Genomic DNA, 16,805 nt, shown 5'->3' on the forward strand with positions numbered 1-16,805 from the left:
TGCAGACAATGCTCTGTGACTCCAGACTGATACAATGTATCCAGTGCAGAGAATGCTCTGTGACTCCAGACTGATACAATGTATCCAGTGCAGACAATGCTCTGTGACTCCAGACTGATACAATGTATCCAGTGCAGACAATGCTCTGTGACTCCAGACTGATACATTGTATCCAGTGCAGACAATGCTCTGTGACTCCAGACTGATACAATGTATCCAGTGCAGACAATGCTCTGTGACTCCAGACTGATACAATGTATCCAGTGCAGACAATGCTCTGTGACTCCAGACTGATACATTGTATCCAGTGCAGACAATGCTCTGTGACTCCAGACTGATACAATGTATTCAGTGCAGACAATGCTCTGTGACTCCAGACTGATGCAATGTATCCAGTGCAGACAATGCTCTGTGACTCCAGACTGATGCAATGTATCCAGTGCGGACAATGCTCTGTGACTCCAGACTGATACAATGTATCCAGTGCGGACAATGCTCTGTGACTCCAGACTGATACATTGTATCCAGTGCGGACAATGCTCTGTGACTCCAGACTGATGCAATGTATCCAGTGCAGACAATGCTCTGTGACTCCAGACTGATACATTGTATCCAGTGCGGACAATGCTCTGTGACTCCAGACTGATACAATGTATCCAGTGCAGACAATGCTCTGTGACTCCAGACTGATGCAATGTATCCAGTGCAGACAATGCTCTGTGACTCCAGACTGATACAATGTATCCAGTGCAGACAATGCTCTGTGACTCCAGACTGATACATTGTATCCAGTGCAGACAATGCTCTGTGACCTCAGACTGATACATTGTATCCAGTGCAGACAATGCTCTGTGACCTCAGACTGATACAATGTATCCAATGCAGACAATGCTCTGTGACCCCAGACTGATACAATGTATCCAGTGCGGACAATGCTCTGTTACTCCAGACTGATACAATGTATCCAGTGCAGACAATGCTCTGTGACTCCAGACTGATACATTGTATCCAATGCAGACAATGCTCTGTGACCCCAGACTGATACAATGTATCCAGTGTGGACAATGCTCTGTTACTCCAGACTGATACCATGTATCCAGTGCGGACAATGCTCTGTGACCCCAGACTGATACAATGTATCCAGTGCAGACAATGCTCTGTGACTCCAGACTGATACAATGTATCCAGTGCAGACAATGCTCTGTGACTCCAGACTGATACATTGTATCCAGTGCAGACAATGTTCTGTGACTCCAGACTGATACAATGTGTTATGTTTGCTAATGACAGGTGTTATGAAGGCAATCCAGAAACACAGTGTGCTTAGCGATCAGAGCGCACACAGTGATCTGACAAATACCCAAAAATACAAGAACGAGCTCTGAGACGTGGAAACTCTGTAGACTGCACACCTGATCCTATCCTAAACACAACTAAAAGCGGCTGTGGATTGCGCCTAACAACTACCTAGGCAACTCGGCACAGCCTAAGAAACTAGCTAGCCTGAAGATAGAAAAATAGGCCTGACTTGCCCCAGAGAAATTCCCCAAAGGAAAAGGCAGCCCCCCACATATAATGACTGTGAGTAAGATGAAAAGACAAAACGTAGGGATGAAATAGATTCAGCAAAGTGGGGCCCGATATTCTAGGACAGAGCGAGGACAGTAAAGCGAACTTTGCAGTCTACAAAAAACCCTAAAGCAAAACCACGCAAAGGGGGCAAAAAAAACCCACCGTGCCGAACTAACGGCACGGCGGTACACCCTTTGCGTCTCAGAGCTTCCAGCAAAACAAAAGACAAGCTGGACAGAAAAAAAGCAACAAAAAAGCAAAAAGCACTTAGCTATACAGAGCAGCAGGTCACAGGAACAATCAGGAGAAGCTCAGATCCAACACTGAAACATTGACAAGGAGCAAGGATAGCAGCATCAGGCGGAGTTAAGTAATGAAGCAGTTAACGAGCTCACCAGAACACCTGAGGGAGGAAGCTCAGAAGCTGCAGTACCACTTGTGACCACAGGAGTGAATTCAGCCACAGAATTCACAACAACAATGTATCCAGTGCAGACAATGCTCTGTGACTCCAGACTGATACATTGTATCCAGTGCGGACAATGCTCTGTGACTCCAGACTGATACAATGTATCCAGTGCAGACAATGCTCTGTGACTCCAGACTGATACAATGTATCCAGTGCGGACAATGCTCACTGACTACAGACTGATACAATGTATCCAGTGCAGACAATGCTCTGTGACTCCAGACTGATACAATGTATCCAGTGCAGACAATGCACTGTGACTCCAGACTGATACAATGTATCCAGTGCAGACAATGCTCTGTGACCCCAGACTGATACAATGTATCCAGTGCAGACAATGCTCTGTGACTCCAGACTGATACAATGTATCCAGTGCAGACAATGCTCTGTGACTCCAGACTGATACAATGTATCCAGTGCAGACAATGCTCTGTGACTCCAGACTGATACAATGTATCCAGTGCAGACAATGCTCTGTGACTCCAGACTGGTACAATGTATCCAGTGCGGACAATGCTCTCTGACTCCAGACTGATACAATGTATCCAGTGCAGACAATGCTCTGTGACCTCAGACTGATACAATGTATCCACTGCGGACAATGCTCTGTGACTCCAGACTGATACAATGTATCCAGGGCAGACAATGCTCTGTGACTCCAGACTGATACAATGTATCCACTGCGGACAATGCTCTGTGACTCCAGACTGATACAATGTATCCAGGGCAGACAATGCTCTGTGACTCCAGACTGATACAATGTATTCCTTGCAGACAATGCTCTGTGACTCCAGACTGATACAATGTATCCAGTGCAGACAATGCTCTGTGACTCCAGACTGATACAATGTATCCAGTGCAGACAATGCTCTGTGACTCCAGACTGATACAATGTATCCAGTGCAGACAATGCTCTCTGACTCCAGACTGATACAATGTATCCAGTGCAGACAATGCTCTGTGACCTCAGACTGATACAATGTATCCAGTACAGACAATGCTCTGTGACTCCAGACTGATACAATGTATCCAGTGCGGACAATGCTCTGTGACTCCAGACTGATACAATGTATCCAGTGCAGAGAATGCTCTGTGACTCCAGACTGATACATTGTATCCAGTGCAGACAATGCTCTGTGACTCCAGACTGATACAATGTATCCAGTGCAGACAATGCTCTCTGACTCCAGACTGATACAATGTATCCAGTGCAGACAATGCTCTGTGACCTCAGACTGATACAATGTATCCAGTACAGACAATGCTCTGTGACTCCAGACTGATACAATGTATCCAGTGCGGACAATGCTCTGTGACTCCAGACTGATACAATGTATCCAGTGCAGAGAATGCTCTGTGACTCCAGACTGATACATTGTATCCAGTGCAGACAATGCTCTGTGACTCCAGACTCATACAATGTATCCAGTGCAGACAATGCTCTGTGACTCCAGACTGATACATTGTATCCAGTGCAGACAATGCTCTGTGACCCCAGACTGATACAATGTATCCAGTGCAGACAATGCTCTGTGACTCCAGACTGATACAATGTATCCAGTGCAGACAATGCTCTGTGACTCCAGACTGATACATTGTATCCAGTGCGGACAATGCTCTGTGACTCCAGACTGATACAATGTATCCAGTGCAGACAATGCTCTGTGACTCCAGACTGATACAATGTATCCAGTGCAGACAATGCTCTGTGACTGCAGACTGATACAATGTATCCAGTACAGACAATGCTCTGTGACTCCAGATTGATACAATGTATCCAGTGCAGACAATGCTCTGTGACTGCAGACTGATACAATGTATCCAGTACAGACAATGCTCTGTGACTCCAGACTGATACAATGTATCCAGTGCAGACAATGCTCTGTGACCCCAGACTGATACAATGTATCCAGTGCAGACAATGCTCTGTGACTCCAGACTGATACAATGTATCCAGTGCAGACAATGCTCTGTGACTCCAGACTGATACAATGTATCCAGTACAGACAATGCTCTGTGACTCCAGACTGATACAATGTATCCAGTGCAGACAATGCTCTGTGACTCCAGACTGATACATTGTATCCAGTGCGGACAATGCTCTGTGACTCCAGACTGATACAATGTATCCAGTGCAGACAATGCTCTGTGACTCCAGACTGATACAATGTATCCAGTGCAGACAATGCTCTGTGACTCCAGACTGATACAATGTATCCAGTGCAGACAATGCTCTGTGACCCCAGACTGATACAATGTATCCAGTGCAGACAATGCTCTGTGACTCCAGACTGATACAATGTATCCAGTGCAGACAATGCTCTGTGACCCCAGACTGATACAATGTATCCAGTGCAGACAATGCTCTGTGACTGCAGACTGATACAATGTATCCAGTACAGACAATGCTCTGTGACTCCAGACTGATACAATGTATCCAGTGACGACAATGCTCTGTGACTCCAGACTGATACAATGTATCCAGTGCGGACAATGCTCTGTGACTCCAGACTGATACAATGTATCCAGTGCAGACAATGCTCTGTGACCCCCAGACTGATACAATGTATCCAGTGCAGACAATGCTCTGTGACTCCAGACTGATACAATGTATCCAGTGCAGACAATGCTCTGTGACTCCAGACTGATACAATGTATCCAGTGCAGACAATGCTCTGTGACCCCCAGACTGATACAATGTATCCAGTGCACACAATGCTCTGTGACTCCAGACTGATACAATGTATCCAGTGCAGACAATGCTCTCTGACTCCAGACTGATACCATGTATCCAGTGCAGACAATGCTCTGTGACTCCAGACTGATACAATGTATCCAGTGCACACAATGCTCTGTGACTCCAGACTGATACAATGTATCCAGTACAGACAATGCTCTGTGACTCCAGACTGATACAATGTATCCAGTGCAGACAATGCTCTGTGACCCCCAGACTGATACAATGTATCCAGTGCACACAATGCTCTGTGACTCCAGACTGATACAATGTATCCAGTGCAGACAATGCTCTCTGACTCCAGACTGATACCATGTATCCAGTGCAGACAATGCTCTGTGACTCCAGACTGATACAATGTATCCAGTGCGGACAATGCTCTGTGACTCCAGACTGATACAATGTATCCAGTGCAGACAATGCTCTCTGACTCCAGACTGATACCATGTATCCAGTGCAGACAATGCTCTCTGACTCCAGACTGATACCATGTATCCAGTGCACACAATGCTCTGTGACTCCAGACTGATACAATGTATCCAGTGCAGACAATGCTCTGTGACCTCAGACTGATACAATGTATCCAGTGCGGACAATGCTCTGTGACTCCAGACTGATACAATGTATCCAGTGCAGACAATGCTCTGTGACTCCAGACTGATACAATGTATCCAGTACAGACAATTCTCTGTTACTCCAGACTGATACAATGTATCCAGTGCAGACAATGCTCTGTGACTCCAGACTGATACAATGTATTCAGTGCAGACAATGCTCTGTGACTCCAGACTGATACAATGTATCCAGTGCAGACAATGCTCTGTGACTCCAGACTGATACAATGTATCCAGTGCAGACAATGCTCTGTGACTCCAGACTGATACAATGTATCCAGTGCAGACAATGCTCTGTGACCTCAGACTGATACAATGTATCCAGTGCAGACAATGCTCTGTGACTCCAGACTGATACAATGTATCCAGTGCAGACAATGCTCTGTGACTCCAGACTGATACAATGTATCCAGTGCAGACAATGCTCTGTGACTCCAGACTGATACAATGTATCCAGTGCAGACAATGCTCTGTGACTCCAGACTGATACAATGTATACAGTGCAGACAATGCTCTGTGACTCCAGACTGATACAATGTATCCAGTGCAGACAATGCTCTGTGACCTCAGACTGATACAATGTATCCAGTGCAGACAATGCTCTGTGACCTCAGACTGATACAATGTATCCAGTGCGGACAATGCTCTGTGACTCCAGACTGATACAATGTATCCAGTGCAGACAATGCTCTGTGACTCCAGACTGATACAATGTATCCAGTGCAGACAATGCTCTGTGACTCCAGACTGATACAATGTATCCAATGCAGACAATGCTCTGTGACTCCAGACTGATACAATGTATCCAGTGCAGACAATGCTCTGTGACTCCAGACTGATACAATGTATCCAGTGCAGACAATGCTCTGTGACTCCAGACTGATACAATGTATCCAGTGCAGACAATGCTCTGTGACTCCAGACTGATACAATGTATCCAGTGCGGACAATGCTCTGTGACTCCAGACTGATACAATGTATCCAGTGCAGACAATGCTCTGTGACTCCAGACTGATACAATGTATCCAGTGCAGACAATGCTCTGTGACTCCAGACTGATACAATGTATCCAGTACAGACAATTCTCTGTGACTCCAGACTGATACAATGTATCCAGTGCAGACAATGCTCTGTGACTCCAGACTGATACAATGTATCCAGTGCAGACAATGCTCTGTGACTCCAGACTGATACAATGTATCCAGTGCAGACAATGCTCTGTGACTCCAGACTGATACAATGTATCCAGTGCAGACAATGCTCTGTGACTCCAGACTGATACAATGTATCCAGTGCAGACAATGCTCTGTGACTCCAGACTGATACAATGTATCCAGTGCAGACAATGCTCTGTGACTCCAGACTGATACAATGTATCCAGTGCAGACAATGCTCTGTGATTCCAGACTGATACATTGTATCCAGTGCAGACAATGCTCTGTGACTCCAGACTGATACAATGTATCCAGTGCGGACAATGCTCTGTGACTCCAGACTGATACAATGTATCCAGTGCAGACAATGCTCTGTGACTCCAGACTGATACAATGTATCCAGTGCAGACAATGCTCTGTGACTCCAGACTGATACAATGTATCCAGTACAGACAATGCTCTGTGACTCCAGACTGATACATTGTATCCAGTGCAGACAATGCTCTGTGACTGCAGACTGATACAATGTATCCAGTACAGACAATGCTCTGTGACTCCAGACTGATACAATGTATCCAGTGACGACAATGCTCTGTGACTCCAGACTGATACAATGTATCCAGTGCGGACAATGCTCTGTGACTCCAGACTGATACAATGTATCCAGTGCAGACAATGCTCTGTGACCTCAGACTGATACAATGTATCCAGTACAGACAATGCTCTGTGACCCCCAGACTGATACAATGTATCCAGTGCAGACAATGCTCTGTGACTCCAGACTGATACAATGTATCCAGTGCAGACAATGCTCTGTGACTCCAGACTGATACAATGTATCCAGTACAGACAATGCTCTGTGACTCCAGACTGATACAATGTATCCAGTGCAGACAATGCTCTGTGACCCCCAGACTGATACAATGTATCCAGTGCACACAATGCTCTGTGACCCCAGACTGATACAATGTATCCAGTGCAGACAATGCTCTCTGACTCCAGACTGATACCATGTATCCAGTGCAGACAATGCTCTGTGACTCCAGACTGATACAATGTATCCAGTGCGGACAATGCTCTGTGACTCCAGACTGATACAATGTATCCAGTGCAGACAATGCTCTCTGACTCCAGACTGATACCATGTATCCAGTGCACACAATGCTCTGTGACTCCAGACTGATACAATGTATCCAGTGCAGACAATGCTCTGTGACCTCAGACTGATACAATGTATCCAGTGCGGACAATGCTCTGTGACTCCAGACTGATACAATGTATCCAGTGCAGACAATGCTCTGTGACTCCAGACTGATACAATGTATCCAGTACAGACAATTCTCTGTTACTCCAGACTGATACAATGTATCCAGTGCAGACAATGCTCTGTGACTCCAGACTGATACAATGTATTCAGTGCAGACAATGCTCTGTGACTCCAGACTGATACAATGTATCCAGTGCAGACAATGCTCTGTGACTCCAGACTGATACAATGTATCCAGTGCAGACAATGCTCTGTGACTCCAGACTGATACAATGTATCCAGTGCAGACAATGCTCTGTGACCTCAGACTGATACAATGTATCCAGTGCAGACAATGCTCTGTGACTCCAGACTGATACAATGTATCCAGTGCAGACAATGCTCTGTGACTCCAGACTGATACAATGTATCCAGTGCAGACAATGCTCTGTGACTCCAGACTGATACAATGTATCCAGTGCAGACAATGCTCTGTGACTCCAGACTGATACAATGTATACAGTGCAGACAATGCTCTGTGACTCCAGACTGATACAATGTATCCAGTGCAGACAATGCTCTGTGACCTCAGACTGATACAATGTATCCAGTGCAGACAATGCTCTGTGACCTCAGACTGATACAATGTATCCAGTGCGGACAATGCTCTGTGACTCCAGACTGATACAATGTATCCAGTGCAGACAATGCTCTGTGACTCCAGACTGATACAATGTATCCAGTGCAGACATTGCTCTGTGACTCCAGACTGATACAATGTATCCAATGCAGACAATGCTCTGTGACCTCAGACTGATACAATGTATCCAGTGCGGACAATGCTCTGTGACTCCAGACTGATACAATGTATCCAGTGCAGACAATGCTCTGTGACTCCAGACTGATACAATGTATCCAGTGCAGACAATGCTCTGTGACTCCAGACTGATACAATGTATCCAGTGCAGACAATGCTCTGTGACTCCAGACTGATACAATGTGTCCAGTGCGGACAATGCTCTGTGACTCCAGACTGATACAATGTATCCAGTACAGACAATTCTCTGTGACTCCAGACTGATACAATGTATCCAGTGCAGACAATGCTCTGTGACTCCAGACTGATACAATGTATCCAGTGCAGACAATGCTCTGTGACTCCAGACTGATACAATGTATCCAGTGCAGACAATGCTCTGTGACTCCAGACTGATACAATGTATCCAGTGCAGACAATGCTCTGTGACTCCAGACTGATACAATGTATCCAGTGCAGACAATGCTCTGTGACTCCAGACTGATACATTGTATCCAGTGCAGACAATGCTCTGTGACCCCAGACTGATACAATGTATCCAGTGCAGACAATGCTCTGTGACTCCAGACTGATACAATGTATCCAGTGCAGACAATGCTCTGTGACTCCAGACTGATACAATGTATCCAGTGCAGACAATGCTCTGTGACTCCAGACTGATACAATGTATCCAGTGCAGACAATGCTCTGTGACTCCAGACTGATACAATGTATCCAGTGCGGACAATGCTCTGTGACTCCAGACTGATACAATGTATCCAGTGCAGACAATGCTCTGTGACTCCAGACTGATACAATGTATCCAGTGCAGACAATGCTCTGTGACTCCAGACTGATACAATGTATCCAGTACAGACAATGCTCTGTGACTCCAGACTGATACATTGTATCCAGTGCAGACAATGCTCTGTGACTCCAGACTGATACATTGTATCCAGTGCAGACAATGCTCTGTGACTCCAGACTGATACAATGTATCCAGTGCGGACAATGCTCTGTGACTCCAGACTGATACAATGTATCCAGTGCAGACAATGCTCTGTGACTCCAGACTGATACAATGTATCCAGTGCAGACAATGCTCTGTGACTCCAGACTGATACAATGTATCCAGTGCAGACAATGCTCTGTGACTCCAGACTGATACAATGTATCCAGTGCAGACAATGCTCTGTGACTCCAGACTGATACAATGTATCCAGTGCAGACAATGCTCTGTGACTCCAGACTGATACAATGTATCCAGTGCAGACAATGCTCTGTGACTCCAGACTGATACAATGTATCCAGTGCAGACAATGCTCTGTGACTCCAGACTGATACAATGTATCCAGTGCAGACAATGCTCTGTGACCTCAGACTGATACAATGTATCCAGTGCAGACAATGCTCTGTGACTCCAGACTGATACAATATAACCTCCACATGTACTCAGGCTGGCTAGTAGCTGTAAATCATCCAGATGCAGCAAGGAAAACTAAATCTTCCAGCAGTCATAAATACTCGGAGACCAACCCAGCGTGCTCTGAAAAACCCCAGCAAGGAGTCCACTCGCTCATCACTAATTATAACAATCCAGCAGAGAGATCTGTGCAGCGGCTGCTGATGTGTTTCGCTCACAGAGCATTGTCTGCACAGGATACATTGTATCAGATGAGAGCAGGAGCAGCGATGTGCAGGGTTACTGCCTGTGAATGAAAACGAGAGCGTTTTCATTCACTGACAGAAAGCAGGGATCTTGGTAAAAGACTAATTAACATAAAGCGGCAAATTTTATAAGTCTGCCATTTTTAATGCCTGTCTGAAAATATAGATCATTGGAGGATTGGAGTTTATGAAAAGTGCACAGAATTTACATTTGTACACCCCAATTAATTTTTTTGTTAAATGACTTATTCATGTACTTTGGCCTAAAAACATAATTTTTGCAATTCAGTTTCAGCAAAAAATGTTGCACCGTTTGCTTTTACGGCTTTTTGCTTTCCTGCACATTCAATTTTGATGTGATCTGTCGTCATAAATCAGCCGAGAGGAGCTCAGAAAATTGAAAATAAAAAAAAAAGTGACAAAATCCTGACAGACCATAAAAAATGAGCTCACTGTTGGATTCTCAGTTAACTCCTTCTGAATCCAGCAATCGACAGAGGATATTGAATGCAAATGGTGCAAAACGTTTTTAAGAAATCAAAATTGTAAAAACTATTTTTGCCCTCAAATACATGAAATAAAATAAAAAAATCCATAAAGGGGGAAAATTCAAAAGGAAGATTTTTGTGGCCAAAATATAAGAGGCACTAGATGAACTGCTGATATATATCTCTGTACATATTGCTCTTCTGCATCGATGATGGCTGTTAGGAGCCATTCGTCCACCAGGTCAATTATTCTAATTTACTGAGATAATGACTTTTGGGTTTTCATTGGCTGTAAGCCATAATCCTCAACATTAACAGAAATAAACCCGTGAAATAGATCGCTCTGTGTGTAATGACTCTATAGAATATAGGAGATTCACTTTTAGTATGGAAGAACTGAAATAAATTCACTTTTTGGTGATATTCTAAGTTTGTGAGATGCACCTGTATGTAGCAACAGTACTGATGTTGACCACTAGATGTCAGCACATGTGCTGTATATATTCTGGGGGCTTCTAGCTTTCTAGTGTGGTCTCAGTCACTGATTCTGAGCATGCTGAGGATAGTAGTGCTATTGGGCACAGTCTCTGCAATGATTAAACAAGCAAAGAAGTAAATATATATAAACAATGTTACAGGAGAAGCAATTTCTTTGATACAGAACAATGTATATCGTACCAGCACTTAGGGTTTCTTTCTTAGGATTCACGGTTAATTAATTCCTGAAACCGATTAGCAACTGTTTCTGGTATCTATTAAAATATTATTAAATGAAGACCACTGTGATCCTTGGAGGGTCCCATAAAAAGGCTTTGGATAAGCCGCGCTGCGATCGAGCCTTTCTGATGTTAGACCTGCACCGGTTCATCCTTTCCCCGGCGGCTTGGACGATTCTGACGACACATTGGAGATTACAAGCACATGGCACCATAGACACCACAGATGGCACATTGATCGAAAATGATTCCTGGGTGATGGCGGATCTGCAAGTATCACATGTGTCAACCATCATCGAGCTACAAGGAGATTTGGAACCTCCTGAAATCAACCTAGGAAACTGAGAAAACCCAAACGGTTCAATCCTCCGAGTGTGAACTGGTCTGAGCCAACGAAGCGCAAATGCATTGGGTAAATCCACCACCGAGGCTTCTGAAGATTTATTAACCAGAGATATATTGTCACCACCGTCCACCACTGAGGCGTCTGAAGCTTTAGTAACCAGTGATGTATTGTCACCACCGTCCACCACCGAGGTATCTGAAGCTTTATTAACCAGTAATGTATTGTCACCACCATCCACCACCGAGGCGTCTGAAGCTTTAGTAACCAGTGATGTATTGTCACCACCATCCACCACCGAGGCTTCTGAAGCTTTAGTAACCAGTAATGTATTGTCACCACCATCCACCACCGAGGCGTCTGAAGCTTTATTAACCAGTAATGTATTGTCACCACCATCCACCATCGAGGCGTCTGAAGCTTTAGTAACCAGTGATGTATTGTCACCACCGTCCACCACCGAGGTATCTGAAGCTTTATTAACCAGTAATGTATTGTCACCACCATCCACCACCGAGGCGTCTGAAGCTTTAGTAACCAGTGATGTATTGTCACCACCATCCACCACCGAGGCTTCTGAAGCTTTAGTAACCAGTAATGTATTGTCACCACCATCCACCACCGAGGCGTCTGAAGCTTTATTAACCAGTAATGTATTGTCACCACCATCCACCATCGAGGCGTCTGAAGCTTTAGTAACCAGTGATGTATTGTCACCACCATCCACCACCGAGGCTTCTGAAGCTTTAGTAACCAGTAATATATTGGCACCACCATCCACCACCGAGGCTTCCGAAGCTTTATTAACCAGTGATGTATTGGCACCACCATCCACCACCGAGGCGTCTGAAGCTTTAGTAACCAGTGATGTATTGGCACCACCGTCCACCACCGAGGCTTCTGAAGCTTTAGTAGCCAGTGATGTATTGGCACCACCATCCACCACCGAGGTTTCTGAAGGTTTAGTAACCAGTGATGTATTGGCACCACCATCCACCACCGAGGTTTCTGAAGCTTTAGTAACAAGTGATGTATTGGCACCGCCATCCACCACCAAGGCGTATGAAGCTTTAGTAACCAGTGATGTATTGGCACCACCGTCCACCACCCAGGCTTCTGAAGCTTTAGTAACCAGTGATGTATTGGTACCACCGTCCACCACCGAGCCGTCTGAAGCTTTAGTAACCAGTAATGTATTGGCAGCACCATCCACCACCGAGGCTTCTGAAGCTTTAGTAGCCAGTAATGTATTGTCACCACCGTCCACCACCGAGGCGTCTGAAGCTTTAGTAGCCAGTAATGTATTGTCACCACCGTCCACCACCGAGGCTTCTGAAGCTTTAGTAACCAGTAATGTATTGTCACCACCATCCACCACTGAGGCGTCTGAAGCTTTAGTAACCAGTAAAGTATTGGCACCACCATCCACCACCGAGGCGTCTGAAGCTTTAGTAACCAGTAATGTATTGGCGCCACCGTCCACCACCGAGGCGTCTGATGCTTTAGTAACCAGTAATGTATTGTCACCAGCGTCCACCACCGAGGCGTCTGAAGCTTTATTAACCAGTGATGTATTGTCACCACCGTCCACCACCGAGGCGTCTGAAGCTTTATTAACCAGTAATGTATGGTCACCACTGTCCACCACCGAGGCGTCTGAAGCTTTAGTAACCAGTGATGTATTGGCACCACCATCCACCACCGAGGAGTTTGAAGCTTTATTAACCAGTAATGTATGGTCCCCACCATCCACCACCGAGGCTTCAGAAACTTTAGTAACCAGTGATGTATTGTCACCACCGAGGCATTTGAAGCTTTATTAACCAGAGATGTATTGTCACCACCGTCCAGCACCGAGGCGTCTGAAGCTTTATTAACCAGCAATGTATGGTCCCCACCGTCCACCACTGAGGCATCTGAAGCTTTATTAACCAGCAATGTATGGTCCCCACCGTCCACCACCGAGGCGTCTGAAGCTTATTAACCAGAAATGTTTTGTCATCACTGTCCACCACCGAGGCTTCTGAAGATTTATTAACCAGTAATGTATGGTCCCCACTGTCCACCACCGAGGCTTCTGAAGCTTTATTAACCAGTAATGTATTGTCTCCACCATCCACCACTGAGGCTTCTGAAGCTTTAGTAACCAGTGATGTATTGTCACCACCGTCCACCACCGAGGTGTCTGAAGCTTTAGTAACCAGTGATGTATTGTCACCACCGTCCGCCACCAAGGCGTCTGAAGCTTTAGTAACCAGAGATATATTGTCACCACCGTCCACCACCGAGGCGTCTGAAGCTTATTAACCAGTAATGTATTGTCACCACCATCCACCACTGAGGCGTCTGAAGCTTTAGTAACCAGTAAAGTATTGGCACCACCATCCACCACCGAGGCGTCTGAAGCTTTAGTAACCAGTGATGTATTGTCACCACCGTCCACCACCGAGGCGTCTGAAGCTTTATTAACCAGTAATGTATGGTCACCACTGTCCACCACCGAGGCGTCTGAAGCTTTAGTAACCAGTGATGTATTGGCACCACCATCCACCACCGAGGTGTCTGAAGCTTTATTAACCAGTAATGTATGGTCCCCACCATCCACCACCGAGGCTTCAGAAACTTTAGTAACCAGTGATGTATTGTCACCACCGAGACTTCTGAAGCTTTATTAACCAGAGATGTATTGTCACCACCGTCCAGCACCGAGGCGTCTGAAGCTTTATTAACCAGCAATGTATGGTCCCCACTGTCCACCACCGAGGCGTCTGAAGCTTTATTAACCAGCAATGTATGGTCCCCACCGTCCACCACTGAGGCGTCTGAAGCTTTATTAACCAGCAATGTATGGTCCCCACCGTCCACCACCGAGGCGTCTGAAGCTTATTAACCAGAAATGTTTTGTCATCACTGTCCACCACCGAGGCTTCTGAAGATTTATTAACCAGTAATGTATTGGCACCACCATCCACCACCGAGGTGTCTGAAGCTTTATTAACCAGTAATGTATTGTCTCCACCATCCACCACTGAGGCTTCTGAAGCTTTAGTAACCAGTGATGTATTGTCACCACCGTCCACCACCGAGGCGTCTTAAGCTTTATTAACCAGTAATGCATTGGCACCACCATCCATCAATGAGGCTTCTGAAGCTTTATTATCCAGTAATGTATTGCAGGGCCGGTGTCAGCACCCGGCGCACCGGGCAAATGCCGGGGCCCTGGGGAGAGAGGGGGGCCCACTCACGCTGTCATAGATACAGCTGGGAGAGCAGAGCAGGAGAACATGCTCTCTCTGCCCAAAAAGTCACTGCTGGCTGCGTTCTCTTAACCCCTATGTGCCAGCTCTGACACAAGCATCTTCTCACTCAGTCAGTGCAGCCAGGCAGGCACATAGGGGTTAAGAGAAGGCAGCCAGTGTGACATTGTTTGTGGGCGGAGAGAGCATGTTCTCCTGTTCTGATCTCTGCCCCTGGCTGGCTGCCATGCTGCTGAAGTTATGAGGCAGATTCAGGAGGAGCTCCTAGTCCTACCAGTGCCTGAGTGAGTGGCGCTGCTATATACTACGTGGGCTGCGCTGCTATATACTACATGGGCTGCGCTGCTATATACTACGTGGGCTGCGCTGCTATATACTACGTGGGCTGCGCTGCTATATACTACGTGGGCTGCCTGTGCTATATACTACGTGGGCTGCCTGTGCTATATACTACGTGGGCTGCGCTGCTATATACTATGTGGGTTGCGCTGCTATATACTACGTGGGCTGCGCTGCTATATACTACGTGGGCTGCACTGCTATATACTACGTGGGCTGCACTGCTATATACTACGTGGGCTGCGCTGCTATATACTACGTGGGCTGTGCTATATACTACGTGGGCTGTGCTATATACTACATGGGCTGCTATATGCTACGTGGGCTGCTATATACTACGTGGGCTGCTATATACTACGTGGGCAGTGTTATATACTACATGGCTGTGTTTATATGCGATCATGAATCGGGGTATGTGTTAAAGGGGGGCCCACTGAGACTCTTTCGCCCGGGGCCCTCAAAAACCTGGAGCCGGCCCTGATGTATTGGCATCACCATCCACCACCGAGGCTTCTGAAGCTTTATTAACCAGAGATGTATTGTCACCACCGTCCACCACCGAGGCTACTGAAGCTTCAGTAACCAGAAATGTATTGGCAGCACCGTCCACCACCGAGGCGTCTGAAGCTTCAGTAACCAGTAATGTATTGGCACCACCATCCACCGAGGAGGCTTCTGAAGCTTTAGTAACCAGTGATGTATTGTCACCACTGTCAACCACCGAAGCGTCTGAAGCTTTATTAATCAGTAATGTATTGTCACCATCGTCCACCACCGAGGCTTCCGAAGCTTTATTAACCAGTGATGTATTGGCACCACCATCCACCACCGAGGCTTCTGAAGCTTTAGTAACCAGTGATGTATTGGCACCACCGTCCACCACCGAGGCGTCTGAAGCTTTAGTAACCAGTAATGTATTGGCACCTCCATCCACCACCGAGGCTTCTGAAGCTTTAGTAACCAGTAATGTATTGGCACCATGTCCACCACCAAGGCGTCTGAAGCTTTAGTAGCCAGTAATGTATTGTCACCACCATCCACCACCGAGGCTTCTGAAGCTTTAGTAACCAGTGATGTATTGTCACCACCGTCCACCACCGAGGCTTCTGAAGCTTTAGTAACCAGTGATGTATTGGCACCACCATCCAGCACCGAGGCGTCTGAAGCTTTAGTAACCAGTAATGTATTGGCACCCCCGTCCACCACCGAGGCTTTTGAAGCTTTAGTAACCAGTGATACATTTTCACCACCATCCACCACCAAGGCTACTGACGCTTTAGTAACCAGTAATGTATTTGCACCACCATCCACCACCGAGGCTTCAGAAGCTTAGGCAACCAGTGATGTATTGTCACCATTGTCCACCACCAAGGCTACTGAAGCTTTAGTAACCACTGATGTATTGT

General features: G+C 46.1%; 1 protein-coding gene across 1 annotated transcript; it reads right to left on the reverse strand.

Moving 5' to 3' along the window:
* Positions 1-11,510: 11,510 nt before the first annotated feature.
* Positions 11,511-16,380, reverse strand: LOC138664902 (serine-rich adhesin for platelets-like). The gene is made up of 6 exons (XM_069752348.1): positions 16,229-16,380; positions 15,895-16,109; positions 14,497-14,685; positions 14,129-14,425; positions 13,809-14,048; positions 11,511-13,573 (listed from the first exon to the last, which is right to left on the reverse strand). The coding sequence occupies exons 1-6, from the start codon at positions 16,378-16,380 to the stop codon at positions 11,511-11,513; spliced, it is 3,156 nt and encodes a 1,051-aa protein (XP_069608449.1).
* Positions 16,381-16,805: the final 425 nt, after the last annotated feature.

Source organism: Ranitomeya imitator, chromosome 1, assembly GCF_032444005.1.
Source record: "Ranitomeya imitator isolate aRanImi1 chromosome 1, aRanImi1.pri, whole genome shotgun sequence".
Taxonomy (NCBI): Eukaryota; Metazoa; Chordata; class Amphibia; order Anura; family Dendrobatidae; genus Ranitomeya; species Ranitomeya imitator.

What these genes read in the sequence shown, in the direction of transcription:
- LOC138664902 (XM_069752348.1), bottom strand. Translation starts at nt 16,380, where the DNA reads ATGGTGCCAATACATTACTGGTTACTAAAGCTTCAGAAGCCTCGGTGG. An exon ending in CTAAAGCTTCAGAAGCCTCG is followed by an intron (nt 16,110 to 16,228) that starts GTGGTGGATGGT and finishes GGTGGTTGACAG; the next exon opens with TGGTGACAATACATCACTGG. An exon ending in AGAAGCCTCGGTGGTGGATG is followed by an intron (nt 14,686 to 15,894) that starts GTGATGCCAATA and finishes CTGGTTAATAAG; the next exon opens with CTTCAGACGCCTCGGTGGTG.